Below are 17,358 nucleotides of genomic sequence, written 5' to 3' on the forward strand. Positions count from 1 at the left end.
CTTACTCTTTATAAATAAAAAGTTGCTTCTGATTGCTACCTGCTGACAGTTTGCAAAGTACAACTGCGTTTTAACTTGAAACAAGTGCTCGAACCTCAGTCTTAACAGTATTAAACCTGGTTTCACCTGTTATTCTTTAAAATTTAAGAAATTCAAAGTCAAAGACAATCATCATTGTAAAAGATGATAATGGAGATATAAATGTAGTGTGAACTAAATTAGACCAAACTAAATGTGTCAAGTTCAAAACAGTGACTAAATCAGAAGTTTACAGAAACTGGAAATATTTGTACATAGCAACATTTTGTACAAAAACACTGAACTAAAATATTATTCTATCTGTACACGTTTTTAGGGTAAATGACTGCCAACTTCAAGCAACTCAAAGACCATGTCGTTTTTTAAAAAAAGATTCCTTGTTCTTACCCTGCACCTTTCGAATTTCCAGACCCATTCGCTTCTTGAACATTTCTGCTGACAAATTTAATTCCTTCAGCTTTGCTTTATTTTGATCCTTTTGTGTAGAAATTACTGTTTGTGAAGAAAGAACTAATTATTTTCATGGTTAAAAAGAACAATTTTAAATGAATAGACAATTATGAATTATTAAATGCCACTAAATTCACAATTACCAATTAATTTGTATTTTATGCACACTGTTGCATATGCAATTGGAAACAATTTATTAATTATTTTTGTCCAAATCAACATCATTTGACTTAATATGTCTTACTACAATTGTACATTGCTTTGTCAAAACCACACTTGAGTACATGTATAGTTTTGGTCTCCTTGCCCTAGAAAGGGCTTACTTGCCTTAACGTAGCAATACAAAGGCTCAGTAGATTGGTTTTTGTTTTGGAAGGTTTGCCAAGTGACATGAGGTTGTGTAAACTAGATCTACTGAGATGGGGATTGGCCAGGTGAGGAGGGGTGAAGGAGAGTGTGTGTGAGTGAGAGATATAATGGCATAATGGCACTGAATTTATAATCTATAGGCCTAGATTAGTACACAAGGGTCAAAGCTCATTGTGGTGGCTGATGGAATTTGAATTCAATCAATAAATCTGGAATATAAAGTTTGTACTAGAATTATAAATCATGAAACTATTTATGAAAATAACACCTGCTTTATTATTATGTGGCCTATATGTGAACCCAACTCCACAGCAAAGTGGTTGACTCTTTACTATCCCTGAAACAGCCTATTGCACTACTCAGTTCATGAGCACTCAAGGATGGGCAACCCATGTTAGCTTTACCAGTGATGCTTGCATCCCATGAAATAAAAGAACTCTGTTTGAAAGAATAAGATGTGATTTAAGTGTAACATATGAGATTCTGAATGGAAGAAGGGGTAGAGTGGTTGATTCTTCTGGCTGAGGAATCATGAACATATAAGCAGTCTCAGGATAATGAATATATGATTTGTATGAGGAATTTCTTCACTCAAATCATTGCGAACCTTTGGAACGCTCCACCCTAGTGAATTGTGGATGCTCGATCATTGGATAGATTAAGGTAGAAATATACTTGGTTACTCAAGTAGTCAAAGTATGGGGAGCAGGTTTGAGGGGCTGTAAGGTGTATTCCTGCTCTTATTTCTTGTGTTCTAAGTATAGTCAGGTTACTCTTCTCCACCCACCATCCAAATCACATCGTACATACATTCCTGCTTTTTGCGAAGTCCTTCTTTCAGCTTCTTGATTTTTTCTAATACATCCTGCTTTTGCCTTTCAATATTTTCACAATGTTGGCTGATGCTCTGCAGTTCTATCTGTGTTTTTTCCAGGAATGCATTCTGCTCAGCAATAACTGCAAAAAAAAAGACAATTCCCTTAGTGATGAGATGATTCAGCTGAAATATAGAACTGCAGTAAATTAGTACTTTAAGGAATACCCTTTTTAGTTAACTGGATCTTTTCACACATCTGTTTCTCCTCTTCATATATTTCTAAGCATCTGTCTGTAAAATAAGGAACAATTGTGATATTTCTGTATAGATGATGTAAAACTCAGTCAGAAATTAGTCATCTGAAAAGAGTAGGCTTAATGTTGCATCTTTTAAAAAAAAGGCAGGATCACACATTCAAATAATATCTTTTAAAAGCTGCAAATCAAGGCCTGAGTTTTTGACAGGACTCCAGAAATTTTTGCACCAATAACGGAGTTTGATCCTAAATACACCAGCAACTAAACCTGTACTAAGCAACAGAGGCTCTAAAAACACAAGTATACATACAACTCCAATTTGAGGGCCATTGTAGCACTTCACTTACCATTATTTTCTGTTGTTAATTAGCAGTCTATACAAGATTGTTCTTGCATAGTACATTGATGACTTTTCTAAATTCTGTTCAGACAATGCTTTTGTTGGTAAATTTTAGAGTCCATTAAAGATGGGATTGTGGAGTATTTGGAAGTGCATGGTAAGATAGGGTTAAGTCAGCATAGTTCATTCAAGGGGAGGTCATGGCTAACAAATCAATTAGAATTCTTTGAGGTGGTAACACGCAAGTTAAACAAAGGTGAGCCAGTGGACGTGATCTATTTGGATTTCCAGAAGACTTTTGACAAGCTGTCGTAAAGGAGGTTGCTAAATAAGATAATGGTGTTAGAGGTAAGGTTCTTGCATGGATAGAGCATTGGCTGGCTGGCAGAAGGCAGAGAGAAGAGATAAAGTGGTCTTTTACAGGATAGTAGCTGATGAGGAGTCCCCAAAGGTCTATGTTGAGACTACAACTATTCATATTAAACATCACAATCTGAATGAAGGAACCGAAGGCATTTTTGCTACATTTACAGATGACTCAAAAGATAGGTGGAGGGACAATTCATGTTGAGGAAGCAGAAATGCTGCAGAAAGACTCAGACAGACAAGGAGAGTGGGCAAAGAAGTGGCAGACGGAATACAATGTGGGAAAGTGTAGGTTATCCACTTTGGTAGGAAGAATATTCCAAACAGGGAAGAGCTTTGGAAATCGGAGGATAAACTGGCTTTGGAGGGAGTCTGGGGGAGGCAGACAAGAATGATCCTGGGAATGAAGGGCTTATCATATGAAAAGTGGTTGAGGACTGTCTGTATTCAATGACATTTAGAAGGATGAGGGGATCTCATTGAAACTTACAGAATATTGAAGGGTCTAGACATAGTGGACAGGGAGATGCAATTTCCACTAGTAGAGAAACTAGGACCTGAGGATACAGCCTTAGAGTGAAAGGATGGCCCTTTAGAAGAGAAATGAGGAATTTTTTTAATTTGTGGAACTCATTGCCACAGCAGGCTGTGGAGACCAGTCATTGAATATAAGCCAGTGATAGGTATGTTCAGGACTGGTAAGGGGATCAAGGGTTACAGAAAGAAGACAGGAAAATGGTTGTAAAACATAGCAGCCATGATATGGTATAGCAGACTTGATGGGCCAAATGGCCCAATTTTTCTTGGTCTAATCTTCTCCCTTATAAACACATCATTTGGTGGTACCATATACAGACAAAGTCAGGTTCCAAGTACACACTTTGAATACTTTAAATCTCCAAAACTTGTACTCCATCCACTCTGCTTATCCCCAGTGCAACCCCACAAACTAGTGTTAAGATACTTAATGTGAATAGAACACTAATTTGAATTCAGAAATGTTATCATTTTTGAGATTAGGAACATAGGAAACTTGTGGCAAATTTCTTCAATTGTACATAAGTTGGTTTTTCTACAACATGCGTTTCTTCATCGCAAATTGGCTTTAATGCGATTGAAGAATTTAGATCATTATTTGTAGAATGAAAACTTTCCTTACCTGTATTGGCTATAACGCAATTCCAGCACTATTAATTTAAATGAAGTGGCTGTTGTGCAACTCTCTTATGACACAAAATTGCACAAGAATGGAACTATTAAGTCATATTAGAAGACTGTAGCTGATAAAATACAAATGTACCTTCGGTGATTTTTAAAGATTCTCTGTACTTCTGTTTAAATCCTGTTGGATTATAGTTTTCCCATAAACTCAAAAATTTGATCCTGGTTTCATTTAGCTTTTCATTTAGCTGACATTGTGCATCTTCTTGGAAGATATCCATTAATATAAAGCAAATTATTCTGTTCTTAAAAATGTTTTACACCTGTAAATATGAAAGGAAATTAAGTAATTGATAGAGTCTATAATCATTAAGATATAAAGATTATTCAGATCACTGTCACCATATTACAATAAACTGTGGTACTCATACCACTGCATCAATATGCTTAAAAAAAGTCAAAGGCTAAATCATGCAAAGATAAAAGCAGTTCAACAGCTACACAGGACATAATACATTGCTATGAACATTTTAAAAAGACTTCAAATATTTTCCAACTATGATGGATATTAATAAGGGATGGATATTCTTTAGGTTTGGTGTGGGGCAATGAAAGCACTGAACAAATGAATGAAACATTCTTAAAAATTATATATTTCATAAAAAGATTTTCTCTAAGTGTTCAAGAGGAGTAATGTAAATTATATTACAATATTGAGAACTAGTCCATTGAAATATTTTGAGCTTTGGAATTCATTGTTTTGTATTTTTTGTGTGAAAAACTCACTATGAAATAGGCAAGTTTTTGCTGGGACTATATATGAAAGATCAAAAAGCAAAAGGGTGGACTCTTATATTGACCCAAAATGAGAAATACCTTAATTAGATAGCTGGATATTTAAAATGACTGAATGATGGTTACTGTGCATGTTCAAACCTAGAGATGAGGAATTCTCACTGATCAGTAATCATAAAATATCTTCCTGTATTGTCATTTGCGTAGATCCTGTCTGAGTGATTTTTCGGTGAACTGAAATGCAATCCAGAATTTAGCATTAGGCAGGTCACCAGCACACTCACCTCAGGTAGACAAGCAATGTTAAAGCTTTTAACATTGCAATGCGTTTGACCATTTTACTTGGTCAGCCAAAGTAAATGTTGCAGGATTGATATAATATTTAGTTCACTTTCATAACATAGTCAATCCAGATAGAAAGTTTCCTTTGAAGTATTATCAATTTCAAAGCCTTTGCTTTCTCAAAATGTTATTTTAACATGGGTAACATAGAACTTGAGATTTGCCAAACATTTACAGAAAGAAATAAACACAATATGTTTTTTTTTCTGTTAGATAGTTCCTGCAAGAAATGGTTGATTCCTTCTGAAACGATGCGTGGAAAACATTGAAAAACAATGCAACTATTTGACATTGAATATAACCCCATAAAACACAAAACAATGTTATTACAAGATCAAAACTGGAAAACAAACTAATAACAACCAAAAGGATGCTGTAAATTAGAAGCAAAAACAGAAATTGCTAAAAAATAGCGTACAGGTCTGACAGCATCTGTCAAAAGAAATCAGAGATAACTTTTGGCGTCAATGTTTGGACCCTTCTGAGGAAGGGTTGCTCAACCCGAAATGTTAACTCATATCTCTCCACAGATGCTGCTAGACCTGCTGGATTTTTTGACTAATGTCTATTTTTGTTCCTTATTTTACTTCACTGGTATACACAGACATTGAGGTCCCTTTGCATACCCATATTTTGAACTGTGTCAGCATTTAATCACTGCTGTGCCTTTTTGTTCTTCACGTGAAATGCATCCCTTCACATTTATCCATGTAATTTCACATATTACTTGTTTTTGCCCACATACTCAATCTTGGTCATACTGGAGCGTTCACGCATCCTCCTCACAACTTTCAATCCCACCCATTTCATCAGCAACCTTGTAAATATTGCATTTTTCACACAACTCACAATTCTCCCTAGTTCTGTGTTGTCAGTAAACTTGAAAGTATTGATGATTATCTCCAAACCTTGTAATTTCTGCTTTCACCCTCGCTTCTTGGCGAATTTCTCAGTGATTTGCTTTCTCTGTGATTTGCTTTCTCTGACTCTTCTCAGTGAATCGGTGTCTCTTCTTGATAATTTTCTTTTTCATTCTAATGCTTTCTCTCTCACGATAACAAACTCCCTTCTTCACCCACTTGGTGATTTTCTCACTCATCTTCTTGGAAAATTGCTCTGGTGATTTTTCCTTTCTCATCTCAGCGATTTTTCCTCTGTCTTCTCACTGATTTTCTCATACTCTATCTTTTCTAGATTACTTTCTTTCTCGTCCTTCCCTCTTGGTGATTTGCTCTTCTTCTCAAAACTCTCAGTGCTCACTCTCACATTGAAACATGGGATCTGAAGATAGAGGCCACTTGGCCCTCAGAGACTGGTGTGCCAAGAACAGAAAACATAAGACACACAAAAACTAGAAGGTCATTCAACTCTTTACAACACACCTCTATTGTATACAGGCACAGTCAAACCAATCTCTCCCCATTCAATAGTCCTAGCATCCACAGTACCAACCTTGTGGACCTTTGCTGCATTCCCAATGGCAAGTGTATCTTGCCATTTTTCAGTCAGGAGACGAAAGCAGCACAGAATACTCCACAAATGCAGTCTCACAGAGTCCCACTAAACCTGTAGTGAGGCACCTCTACTTCAGAGTGCATAACTTCTTGCAGTGATGACAAACTTACTATTTGCCTTTCCAATTGTGATCTGTGGCTGCCTGTTTACTTTCAATAGCTGATGTACAACAATACCCAGAGCCCTGTACACACACATTTTCAATTATGTCAGTCAAATAAAACTGTTTTCTTGTTCTGCACATGGAAATGTAGCCCTTTACAGTTACCCACATAATACCCCATGTCCATCTTTGCCCACATACTTGTTGATAACACTGAAGCCTCTTTGTAACTGCAGTACAACTCTCAAGCCCATCAGCATTGTCAACAAACTTGTAAATATTGCATTTTCCATACAACTCCCAATCCTACCTAGTTCTGAGTCATCAGCAAATACAGAAGTATTAATTCCTTTTTCTCTTTCCTCAGGAAATTCTCTCTCTCTCCCTCACTGAGCTCAGTGACTTTATATCTCACCTACACCTTGAGATGAGATTTCTCTCTGCTCGCTAATTTGCTAAATCTCTCACCCTCACTTCTTGGTGAGTTATTTTCAGCTGCTCCTTTTCTTTCCCTCTCATTCCCCTTGGTCGTTTTTGTTCTCTCACAGTGGATTCCTTCCCCTCTCTCTTTAGTCATCTGCTCTTACTCACCTCCTGTCGATGATTTTCTCTCTCCGACTACTTAGTGAATCTCGCTTAATTTTTGTTGATTTACTGTCTCTTGCCCTTCAATAATTTTGCTTCTCGCCCTTTGTCTTTTACCTTGATCTATTCCCTCTCTTCTCACACTTTCTTACTAGAAACCAACCTCTTTGACCTCTCAGTGATTTTCCCTCTCTAAGTGATTCTCCTTCCATCCCTTTTGAAAGATTTTCATTCTGTCACGACGTTCTTAGTGCTCTTCCTTCCCTTGTGGTGATTTTCTCACTCTTCTCAATCATTTTCTCTCTGTTTTTTTTAATCTTTGTCTTTTCTCAGGGGTTTTCTCTCTCACCCTGTCCTATCACAGATTCTCTCTCTTAGATGTTCCTCTCGCTGAATCTCCCTCTTGGCAATTTTCTCTTGTTCACTGCTAAGAAATTTTCTCCCTCTGTCACCTCTCAAGGAATCTCTCCCCTCTTAGTGAAAAGTTCTCTCTCAATCTTCTTTGTGATTTACACACTCCTCTCAGTGATTTTCTCCCCCTCTCAAGTATTTTCCTCACTCTCTCACTCCCTGCCCAGTGATATGCCCTTTTTCTGTCCTCTGATTTTCTCTACCCCTTTCTTCTCAGTAATGTTTTCCCTCTCTTCTATGGAAGCTTTCCATGCTTTCAGTTTCCTCCATGATATACCCCCCACTCTGTCATCGTGCTTCTGCTTTTTTGTCAGCCTCTTCACTCAGTGATTCATGCTAATGGAGTCAGAGAGAATGTACAGCACAGAAACAACTCAGTCCAATCATCCATACCTACCAGATATCCTAAATTAATCGAGTCCCATTTGCAAGCACTTGGTCCATATGACTCCAAACTCTTCCTGTTTATAAACCCATCCAGCCTCCAACGCTTCCTCTGGTAGCTCATTACATACACACACCACCCTCTGCATGAAAACGTTGCTCCTTAGATCCCTTTTAAATCTTTCCCCTCTATCCTAAACCTATGCCCTCTAGTTCTGGACTCCTCCATGCCAGGTAACAGATTTTGTCTATTCACACAGTTTACACACATGCCCCTCATGATTTTATAAGCTTCTATAAGGTCACTCCGACACTCCAAGGAAAACAGCCACAGCCTATTCAGCCTCTCCTTCCAACCTTGATAACTTCCTTGTAATTCTTTTCTGAGCACTTTCAAGTTTTACAACATCCTTTCTATCGGAGGGAGGCCAGAATTGTGGTTCATTTTGGCAATTTTTTTACTCCTCTATTCTCAGCACTTCATCCCCCTACACTTCTCAACAAATTCCTCTCATGGTATCCTCTTGGTGATTTTCTCGCTCTCTCTTCTCAGGCATTTTCTCTCCCGGTCTTCTCTCAGCGACACCTTCTCCTCTCGGTAACTTTATGTCTGACTCTCTCTGCTCGGAGAATTTTTCTCACTTTGCTCTCTCACTATCCTTTTGGTGATTTGCTTGCTCTCTCTTCCCCTCTCGGCAATAGTCTCACTTGTTCTCTTGTCTCGGTGAATCGCTCTGATCGGTGATATACCATTTCGTCTCGCAGTGACTTTCTCTCTTGCTATCCTCGGTGTCATTTTGTCTCTCTGGAATTTTTTCGCTTACTATCTCCTCAGTCAGTTTCTCTCTCACTCTTGGTTCTCAGTGAATCTCTTTCAGCTTGGTGCTTTTCTGTATGTCTCACTTTCTCAACCTCCTCAGTCCTTTTCCCTCTCTCTTCTCAGTGATTCACTCTCCTCTTGGTGATTTTCTCACTCGCGCTGAAGCTACTCAGTGATTAACCCTCTGTCTTGTCAGGTGATTCTCTCCCTCACTTTCGCCTCTGGGTGATTTTCTCCATCAACTTCTCCTTTCAGTCAGTCAATCTCTGCATCTCGGTGACTTTCTCCCTCTCTCCTAGCTCAGAGTTCTCCTCAAACTCTCACTCCTTGCTCCTTGATTTTCCCTCTCTCTGTACCTCTTCTTGGCAATCTTCTCTTTCTTTTGGTTATTTTTTCTCTCTTAGCCTCTTGTCTCAATGATTTTCTCTCACTCTCCCATCTCTGAAATTTATTTTCTCATCCTAGCCTGGCAGTCAGACAGACAGGCTGAGCGTAAGGAGACTGTCTTCTCCCTATCACCGCTCCACATTTTTCTCTCTCAGTAATTTTCCTTCCCATCGATTCCTCTCGGTGAATTTTCCTCTTCCTTCTCAGCAAATTTTTCTCTCCATATCGTCTCGCTGATTATCCAACTCTCTCTTCTCAGTGATTTTCTCTCTGTTGCCTCTCCTCTTGCAAATTTTATTTCTCTCCCTCTTGTCTTGGGTGAATGCAGCTCTGTCTTCTCAGCATTTTCCTCTCTTGCTATCATCACAGTGATTCCTCTCTAACTCTCTCTCCTTGATGATTTTCCTGTTCCTTTCTCATTGCTTCAGTGATTCTCTCTCACATATAAACACAGCATCAGTTGGAGGATGCACAGGTGTGTGGTGGGATCCCGTCCACACTCACCCCAGCCCGGATGGAATTGCACATTGGCCCCAAGGTCCCGTACTTCCCACAGGAGCCTGTGCCCCACAACCTGAGCCGCCTCCGGAATTTTAATTTTGTCCCTTTTAAGGATGTAAAAAGGTGGGCCCTCTATTGACTGCTGTTGCACACCGCCCACCTCTTCTCCCTCATCCACCACCTGGACACACCTTGGCGTGCCCATTTGCCACTGGGTGGTGGGGATCCCCAGTGGAGGGCTCTCTATGCGGGAATCCTCCCCCTTTCTCTCGGGGATCTGGGGTAGAGAGTGCTGCACGCAGCGGTCCCCTGCAACCACAGATTGTGTTGGTTCACGGACTCTCCTCTTGATAATTTTCTTTTTCACCCTCCTCTAAAGGGAATTTTCACACTCTCAACAATTTATTTTCTCATTATCTTCTCATCGATTTCCTTTCTAACTCAGGGTCCTTTTCCCTCTCACCCTCTCCTCTTGCTGTTTGTTTCTCTCTCTCTCATTCTTGAGTGATTCTCTCTCTCAAAGAAATGTAGGATCTAGGATCTAGGAGTAGGAGGAAGACAGTTGACACTCAAGGCTTCCTAACCCTTAATGGACAACAAAGAAACATGAAAACTAGGAGTAGACCCTTCAGCCCTGTACATCTGCTCTGCCATTCAATATGATCATGGCTGACCGTCCACTTGAACATCATATCGATGTTTTCTCTCTGCCTTTAATACAGAAAAAAAACAACAATCTCTTTTGAAGATTTTCAGTGAGCCTGTTTCCATAGCTTTTTGTGGTAGCAAATTCCACAAGCTGACAAACCTCTGAGTGCAGAAATATTTCCTCAACTCACCCCTAAAGTGCTATACCATGTTTTTGGACTGTGATCCCGGATTCTATACTTCTCGATCAGGGGAAACATTATCCCTACATCTAGAGTATCCATCCTTAGAATTTTTTACCTCTCAATCAGATCGTCTCTCAGTCTTCTCAACTCTAGTGAATTCAGGCAGCATCAAGCCAATCTTTCCTTGTATACAACAGTCTCCCATCCACAATATCAACATTTGCTGCACTCCCTCTATGGCAAATATATCTTTCATAGTTAACAAGACTAAAATGACATGCAAACCTCCATGCCAATCTCACCAAGGGGGTGTGCAAGGCACTACATTCCTGTAGTAACATCCCTTCTTCTGAATATAAAATTTCTTTTGAAAGAGGCAATCACACAAGTTGTTTTCCTAATTGCTTGCTGAGACTACCAGTTTATTTTCATTGACTGGCATAAAAGGATATCCAGATCCTTTTGTACATCCACCTTTACAACTTCATCGCCATTTAAAAATACTGTGTTGCATACAGAAACATATAACTTCACTGGACCTAAGAGACCTGGGTTCAACTCCTACCTGTTCCAGAAGTGTGTAATAACATCTCTGAACAAGTTGATTAGAAAATAAGTTGAATATAGAAAAATTGGGCATCTGGATAGGTACATGAGTAGGAAGGGTTTAGAGGGATATGCACCAACTACAGACAAATGGGACTAGGTCAGATTGGGATGTTTGATCAACGTGAATGAATTGGACCAAAGGATCTGTTTCCATGCTGTATGACTAAGTCCCTGAGCAAATATGTTTGCCAGCAAGTTTACTAAAGGGTGGCAAAGGGGCTCAGTGGTTAGCACTGGTGCCTCACAGCCTGGTTTCAATTTCTGCCTCATGTGACCATCGATGTGGAGTTTGCACATTCTTCCAGTGTCTGTGTGGGTGTGCTCCGGTTTCTTTTCACAGTCTAAAGATATGCAGGTTACGTGGATTGGCCATGCTAAGTTGCCCATAGTGTCCAGGGATGTCCAAGTAAGTTAGATTAGTCATGGGAAATTCTAGGGTTGGGGGTTTGGATGGATAGGGTGCTCTTTGGAGGGTCTGTGTGGACTCGATGAGCCTGTTTCTCCATTGTACAGATTCTATTATTCCATGTTTCACAACTTCTACTATGTGTTTGATTATACACAACTTGTCTAGATTGTTCTAATGTCTCAGTGCATCCTCCTCACAACTCAATTTCTCCTGTCTTCAGTAAACTTGGAAACATTGGTGACTTAGTCTCTTTCCCTTCTTGGTGTGTGTCTTCTGCATAATTTGCTGTCTTCTCTGGGTTATTTTCTCTTTGCCACCCTCTCTTTTTCATCAATTTCTATCCTGTCTGAATTTTCTATCTCTCTCTCTAATCAGTGATTTATTCTGTCTCACACAGCGCTCATTGGTTCTCTCTCTCCAAATCTTCTCTTGCTGAATCTCTGTGCCATTCTCTTCTGTAATTTTTTTTTCTAATCCTCTATCACTCCTGTCCCTCCCCTGTGATCTTACTCCCTCTTGGTGATTTGCTCTCAGAGGCCCTCGCTGAATCTTTCTTCTCTCTGTGATTTGTTCTATCTCTTGCATACTCTCTCGTCTTGGTGAAAGCACTCCCATCTCAGTGATCTTCCCTGTCCATTCTCAATGATTTTCTATATCTCCTGTCTGATTTTGCCCTTACTGAAACTCTCCTCCCGCTGATTTCTCTGGGTCTCCTTTCCATGACTTTTTCGGTAGTGTTCTTACTTACCTGGTCTGATCAGTGAATTGCTTCCTATTCACCATCGGGTAACCTTATCCCTCACCCGCATACCTATCATTGATTTTCTCTCACTCTTTGGTCGCTTTATAGATCTCCTTTAGATTTGCTTTCTCTCTCTCCTGAGCAATTTTCTGTTCCCCTCCCCCCGGCTTCTTGCGGTGAGTCGCTCTCATCTAAGAAATTTTTGCAGTCTTCTCAGTAATTTGCTCTCTCTGTCAACGATTTGCTCTCTTTCCTTGTGATAATTTTCTTTTTCACACACTTCCTTGCTTCCTGGTTCTCTCTCGTCTACGATTCTTCTTTTCTCACTTTCTACCAAGTGATTTTGTTTTTGTTTCCTCATACTCTTCCTGGTGATTTTTATTTCCTCACAAACTCTGTGCCTAGTGATTTCCCCGCTCACTCTTAGAGATAATTTTTTCTCATAAATATTCTCCCGGTGATTGTTTTCTCTCCCACGCCTTCTTCCCGGTAATTTTCTCCCCGGAGATTTCTCTTTATCTCTCACTGGTGATTTTCTCACTTGCACACTCTCTCTATTCTCTCTCAAACCTTAGTGGTAACTCTCTCTCTCTCTCTCTCATGCAGTCTCTTTGGTGATTTTCTGTCATCGTGGTGAATCGAGAGAGTGGGGTTGGAAAAGCACAGCGGGTCAGGCATCATCCCAAAATGTTGATTCTCCTGCTCCTCGGATGCTGCATGACCTGCTGTGCTTTCCCAGCAACCCCTCCCCCCCGCCCTCCCACTACCCCCCCAGCTCCCCCCCCCCCCGCTCCACTCCCCTCCTCCCCGCTCCCCCCGGCTCCCCCCCCCCCCCCCCACTCCCCCCCGGCTCTCCCCCCCCCCCCACTCCCCCCCGGCTCCCCCCCCCCCCACTCCACTCCACTCCCCTCCTCCCGGCTCCCCCCCCCCCACTCCACTCCACTCCCCTCCTCCCGGCTCCCCCCCCCCCACTCCACTCCACTCCCCTCCTCCCCGCTCCCCCCCCCCACTCCACTCCCCTCCCCTCCTCCCCGCTCCCCCCCCCCACTCCACTCCCCTCCTCCCCGCTCCCCCCCCCCAACTCCACTCCCCTCCTCCCCGCTCCCCCCCAGCTCCCCTCCTCCCCGCTCCCCCCCAGCTCCCCTCCTCCCCGCTCCCCCCCCCACTCCACTCCCCTCCTCCCCGCTCCACTCCCCTCCTCCCCGCTCCCCCCCCCCACTCCACTCCCCTCCCCTCCTCCCCGCTCCACTCCCCTCCCCCCCAGCTCCCCCCCCCACTCCACTCCCCTCCTCCCCGCTCCCCCCCAGCTCCCCCCCCCACTCCACTCCTCCCCGCTCCCCCCCAGCTCCCCCCCCACTCCACTCCCCTCCTCCCCACTCCCCCCCCACTCCACTCCCCTCCTCCCCACTCCCCCCCCACTCCACTCCCCCCCCCACTCCACTCCCCTCCTCCCCACTCCCCCCCCCCACTCCACTCCCCCCCCACTCCACTCCCCTCCTCCCCACTCCCCCCCCCACTACCCCCCAGCTCCCCCCCCCACTCCACTCCTCCCCAGCTCCCCCCCACTCCACTCCCCTCCTCCCCACTCCCCCCCCACTACCCCCCAGCTCCCCCCCCCACTCCACGCTCCCCTCCCCACTCCCCCACACACTACACACGGACCCATCCACCCCCACTCACACACACTACACACATGTTTCTGATTTACAGAATCCATAGTTCTTTAGGTTTTTCTCTACAGACTTGTTGCTTTTCTCTCTCGGTGATTTATTTTTCGTCTGTTATACTTTTTCTCACTCTCAGCAGTCGGTAATGTTCTCTCTCCCTCTGACGATTTAATTTCTTTCTCATTTACTTTCCCTCATTCTCCCGTTGATCATTTTCCCCTCTCTTACCTTTCGGTGATTTTCTCTCACTCTCCTCTCTGTGAATTTCTCCTCTTTCTCTTTTTCAAATTTCAACGGTGGCGCTCAAACTGGAAGGCACTAAATGTGAGAGGGCCGCGGGGGGGACTGTACTCTGTGATCTTTTATTCCTGTGGCAAAACAGACACCACCTACAACCTCGATAGCAGAGGCAGTGAGAGAATTTGAAGTTTCAAGATTTTGAGATTTGCACGGTAATTTTTCCGTAAATACAGATCAAGAGTTGGTACAACCCAGAAGCGAGCGTCAACGAATTAACTTCCGACAGAAGTCACGTTGCAACCGGAAGCCAACGGGTGGTAAACAAAACTGACAGCTGTTCTAAGGCGCGGGACTGGGAGGCGGGGCCACAAAACGCTGGAGAGGGGCCAAGTGGCTGATGGGCCGGGACAGAAGGGCACGAGGCCAGCCAGGTGGCCGAGGAGCGCGTCGGATGGTGGGGGAGGGCCAAGTGGCCGAAGGGCGGGGCCAGCTGGCCGAGGTGGGGGGGAAACTGACCTTCAGAACGGGGGCCAGGTGGCCGAGGGGCGGGACGGAGCGTGTGTTGTGACGGGTCCGACGGGTGAGGTAGGCCCTGGGTTTTAGACCTCCCCCTAGTGCGGGGTAAAAGCAATGACTGCAGATGCTGGAAACCAGATTCTGGATTAGTGGTGCTGGAAGAGCACAGCAGTTCAGGCAGCATCCAAGTAGTTTCGAAATCAACGTTTCGGGCAAAAGCCCTTCATCAGGAATAAAGGCAGTGAGCCTGAAGCGTGGAGAGATAAACTGGGGGGGGGGGTGGGGAGAAAGTAGCAGAGTACAATGGGTGAGTGGGGGAGGGGATAAAGGTGATAGGTCAGGGAGGAGAGGGTGGAGTGGATAGGTGGAAAAGGAGATAGGCAGGTAGGACAAGTCCGGACAGAAGCGCTTCACAGGAGGCTCCCAAGCACTGAGGATGTCACCTAGACAGGGGACAAAATGTCTGCAATACAAATTCCCAGCTCGGCGAACAGAACCACAACCACCTTGCAAAAACTGTAACAAACACTACATTGGACAAAGAGGCAGAAAACTATCCATCAGGATACATGAACATCAACTGGCCACAAAAGGACATGACCTACTCTCACTAGTATCCTTAGATACAGATGAGGAAGTACACACTTCGGCTGGGACAATACATCCATCCTAGGATAAGCTAAACAGAGACACACATGAGAATTCCTAGAAGCATACATTGACTTGGACCCCATTTACCATCCGCTGAGAAAAAGAACAGGAAATGACATCACCACCAGAAATGATATTACCAAGCCTCGGAAACCTAAACACATAAATAGAAAGAAGGTCACTAACACCAGTACTTCACCGAAGGCTCACTGATGATGTTACCTAGTATGGTGATGAAATATCTGAATATGAACCTTCCAGCTCAGCAAGCAAACTTTCATGAAGGGCTTTTGCCCGAAACGTCGATTTCGAAGCTCCTTGGATGCTGCCTGAACTGCTGTGCTCTTGTTATTACTGACACTGGGGGGGGTTTTAATTACAAGGACCACTTATCCAGAAGCAAACTTTTATCAAAATTTCTCAAATCCTGCTAACAATTAATGCTACCATAACAAAATACACTATAAATTAACTCTTTACACTACAAATGCTATCTTGTGCTTTAACGCAACTCTGGATGATCTATATACCACTGCACAAGAACTTGGCTTCACTCTACATGGTGACGTCGTCTAGTCTTCTCCTGATAGTCTCGGGGTGTCCTCTCTTCTCGGTGGTTATTCTGGAGTTACCGCTCTCCAGTTACTGCTTCTAAAAGGTGATGATGCAGCGATTCTTATTCTCCAAAGTCTTTGCGTTCTTTTGGGAAGGTCTTGAATATCCTTCAATAGATCAATCAGGCTCAATTACCATGATCAATCAAACCAACCAGGTATTGGCATGTTAATCCTTAGGCCTCTTTTGCTGGCGGTGCTGGGTGCACATGGCCGCCTCTTAATAAGAGGGTGAGGCACTTCCATGTCTCGAGCACACCTCAATGTTTCCGATCACCCAGAGGACGACATTCTGTTGACTCCATTCAAACCCAAACTTGGGTGTAATATAGGGTCTGCAGCCACTAGGTTTGTTTGTAAACTGTCTGTTGGTAGCTGCAGCCTGTCTGGATTCTGCAAGATGTTGATTAGCACAGTCACTTTGGTCAAGGCTGGGTTCAATTTCCAAGCATGCTTTAGTCTTTGTTCATTTTATCAAAATTCATCATGAACCTTTACAATTTGAGCAGGCCATCCGATCACATGGTGAAGTAGGCGATTGACACGCTTGCCGTCATCGGAGTACCAAGCACAGGAGTTGGGACCACAGGTTACAGCTATACAAGACATTGGTAAAGCCATATCTGGAAAATTGCATACAATTCTGGTTGCTCTGCTATAGGAGGAATGCTGTTTAACTGGAAAGAATGAATCAAAGGAGCAGGAGAATCGACGTTTCGGGCATAAGCCCTTATGCCCGAAACATCGATTCTCCTGCTCCTTTGATGCTGCCTGAACTGCTGCGCTTTTCCAGCATCACATTTTTCAGCTCTGATCTCCAGCATCTGCAGTTCTCACTTTCTCCCTGGAAAGGGTGAAACCAAGATTTACAAGGGTGTGTGTTATGGCCAGGCCAGACCCCTCAAAACAGTTCAAGAAGGTAGCCCAGACCCTAACTTTGCACTTGTTTTAAGCAAGAGTACAGTGGATATTCCAGGAGAGAATCAGTTGGCCAAGCTACTTAGTTTTAAACAAAACCGAATTTATTTCCAAGATTACTGAATGAAACACAAAGAACAGAAAACAAAATAAAGTATCCTATCCAAAAACCCAACAGACTATCCCAACTTAATGATGCTGTTTCAAAATACTTGCAATCCCCATAAACATCCTTGGTACAAAAGGTAAAAAACACAAGTTCTTACAGGAATGAAAGCAGAGAGAGAATTAGAGGGTCCAGCACTCTTTCTTCACACACCCACTGCTGCATTAAAACCAAACCAAAGAATAATTGAGCTGAGAGAACTGGCCACTCCACTTTCATTATAAAAGTGATTTTCTTTTCAAAGCTTGAGAGCCTTCTGTTAGCTGTAAACAAATTGGCCTTAAATTCCCCTCAACCTCAGACCTTTTAGAACTGGTGTCATTTTCAACCTCTCTGAAAAATGAGCATGAC

At 42.9% G+C, this 17,358-nt stretch overlaps 1 protein-coding gene across 3 annotated transcripts in view; it reads right to left on the reverse strand.

The window, feature by feature from the left end:
* spc25 (SPC25 component of NDC80 kinetochore complex) overlaps nt 1–17,358 on the reverse strand; it is a 35,491-nt gene that overhangs the window by 4,023 nt on the left and 14,110 nt on the right. The window contains exons 1-6 of one of the 3 annotated variants that reach the window (XM_072579528.1): nt 14,131–14,557; nt 4,676–4,828; nt 3,939–4,122; nt 1,901–1,966; nt 1,669–1,815; nt 427–531 (exon numbers count right to left, since the gene is read on the reverse strand). In XM_072579528.1, coding sequence (XP_072435629.1) covers nt 427–531; nt 1,669–1,815; nt 1,901–1,966; nt 3,939–4,080 — 460 coding nt within the window. In that variant the 5' untranslated portion in view covers nt 4,081–4,122; nt 4,676–4,828; nt 14,131–14,557. Of the gene's footprint in view, nt 1–426; nt 532–1,668; nt 1,816–1,900; nt 1,967–3,938; nt 4,123–4,675; nt 4,829–14,130; nt 14,558–17,358 lie in introns of those variants that run through there. The other 2 variants (XM_072579527.1, XM_072579526.1) reach the window with 2 other exon arrangements.

Source organism: Chiloscyllium punctatum, chromosome 10 (genome assembly GCF_047496795.1).
Source record: "Chiloscyllium punctatum isolate Juve2018m chromosome 10, sChiPun1.3, whole genome shotgun sequence".
NCBI classification, from domain to species: Eukaryota; Metazoa; Chordata; class Chondrichthyes; order Orectolobiformes; family Hemiscylliidae; genus Chiloscyllium; species Chiloscyllium punctatum.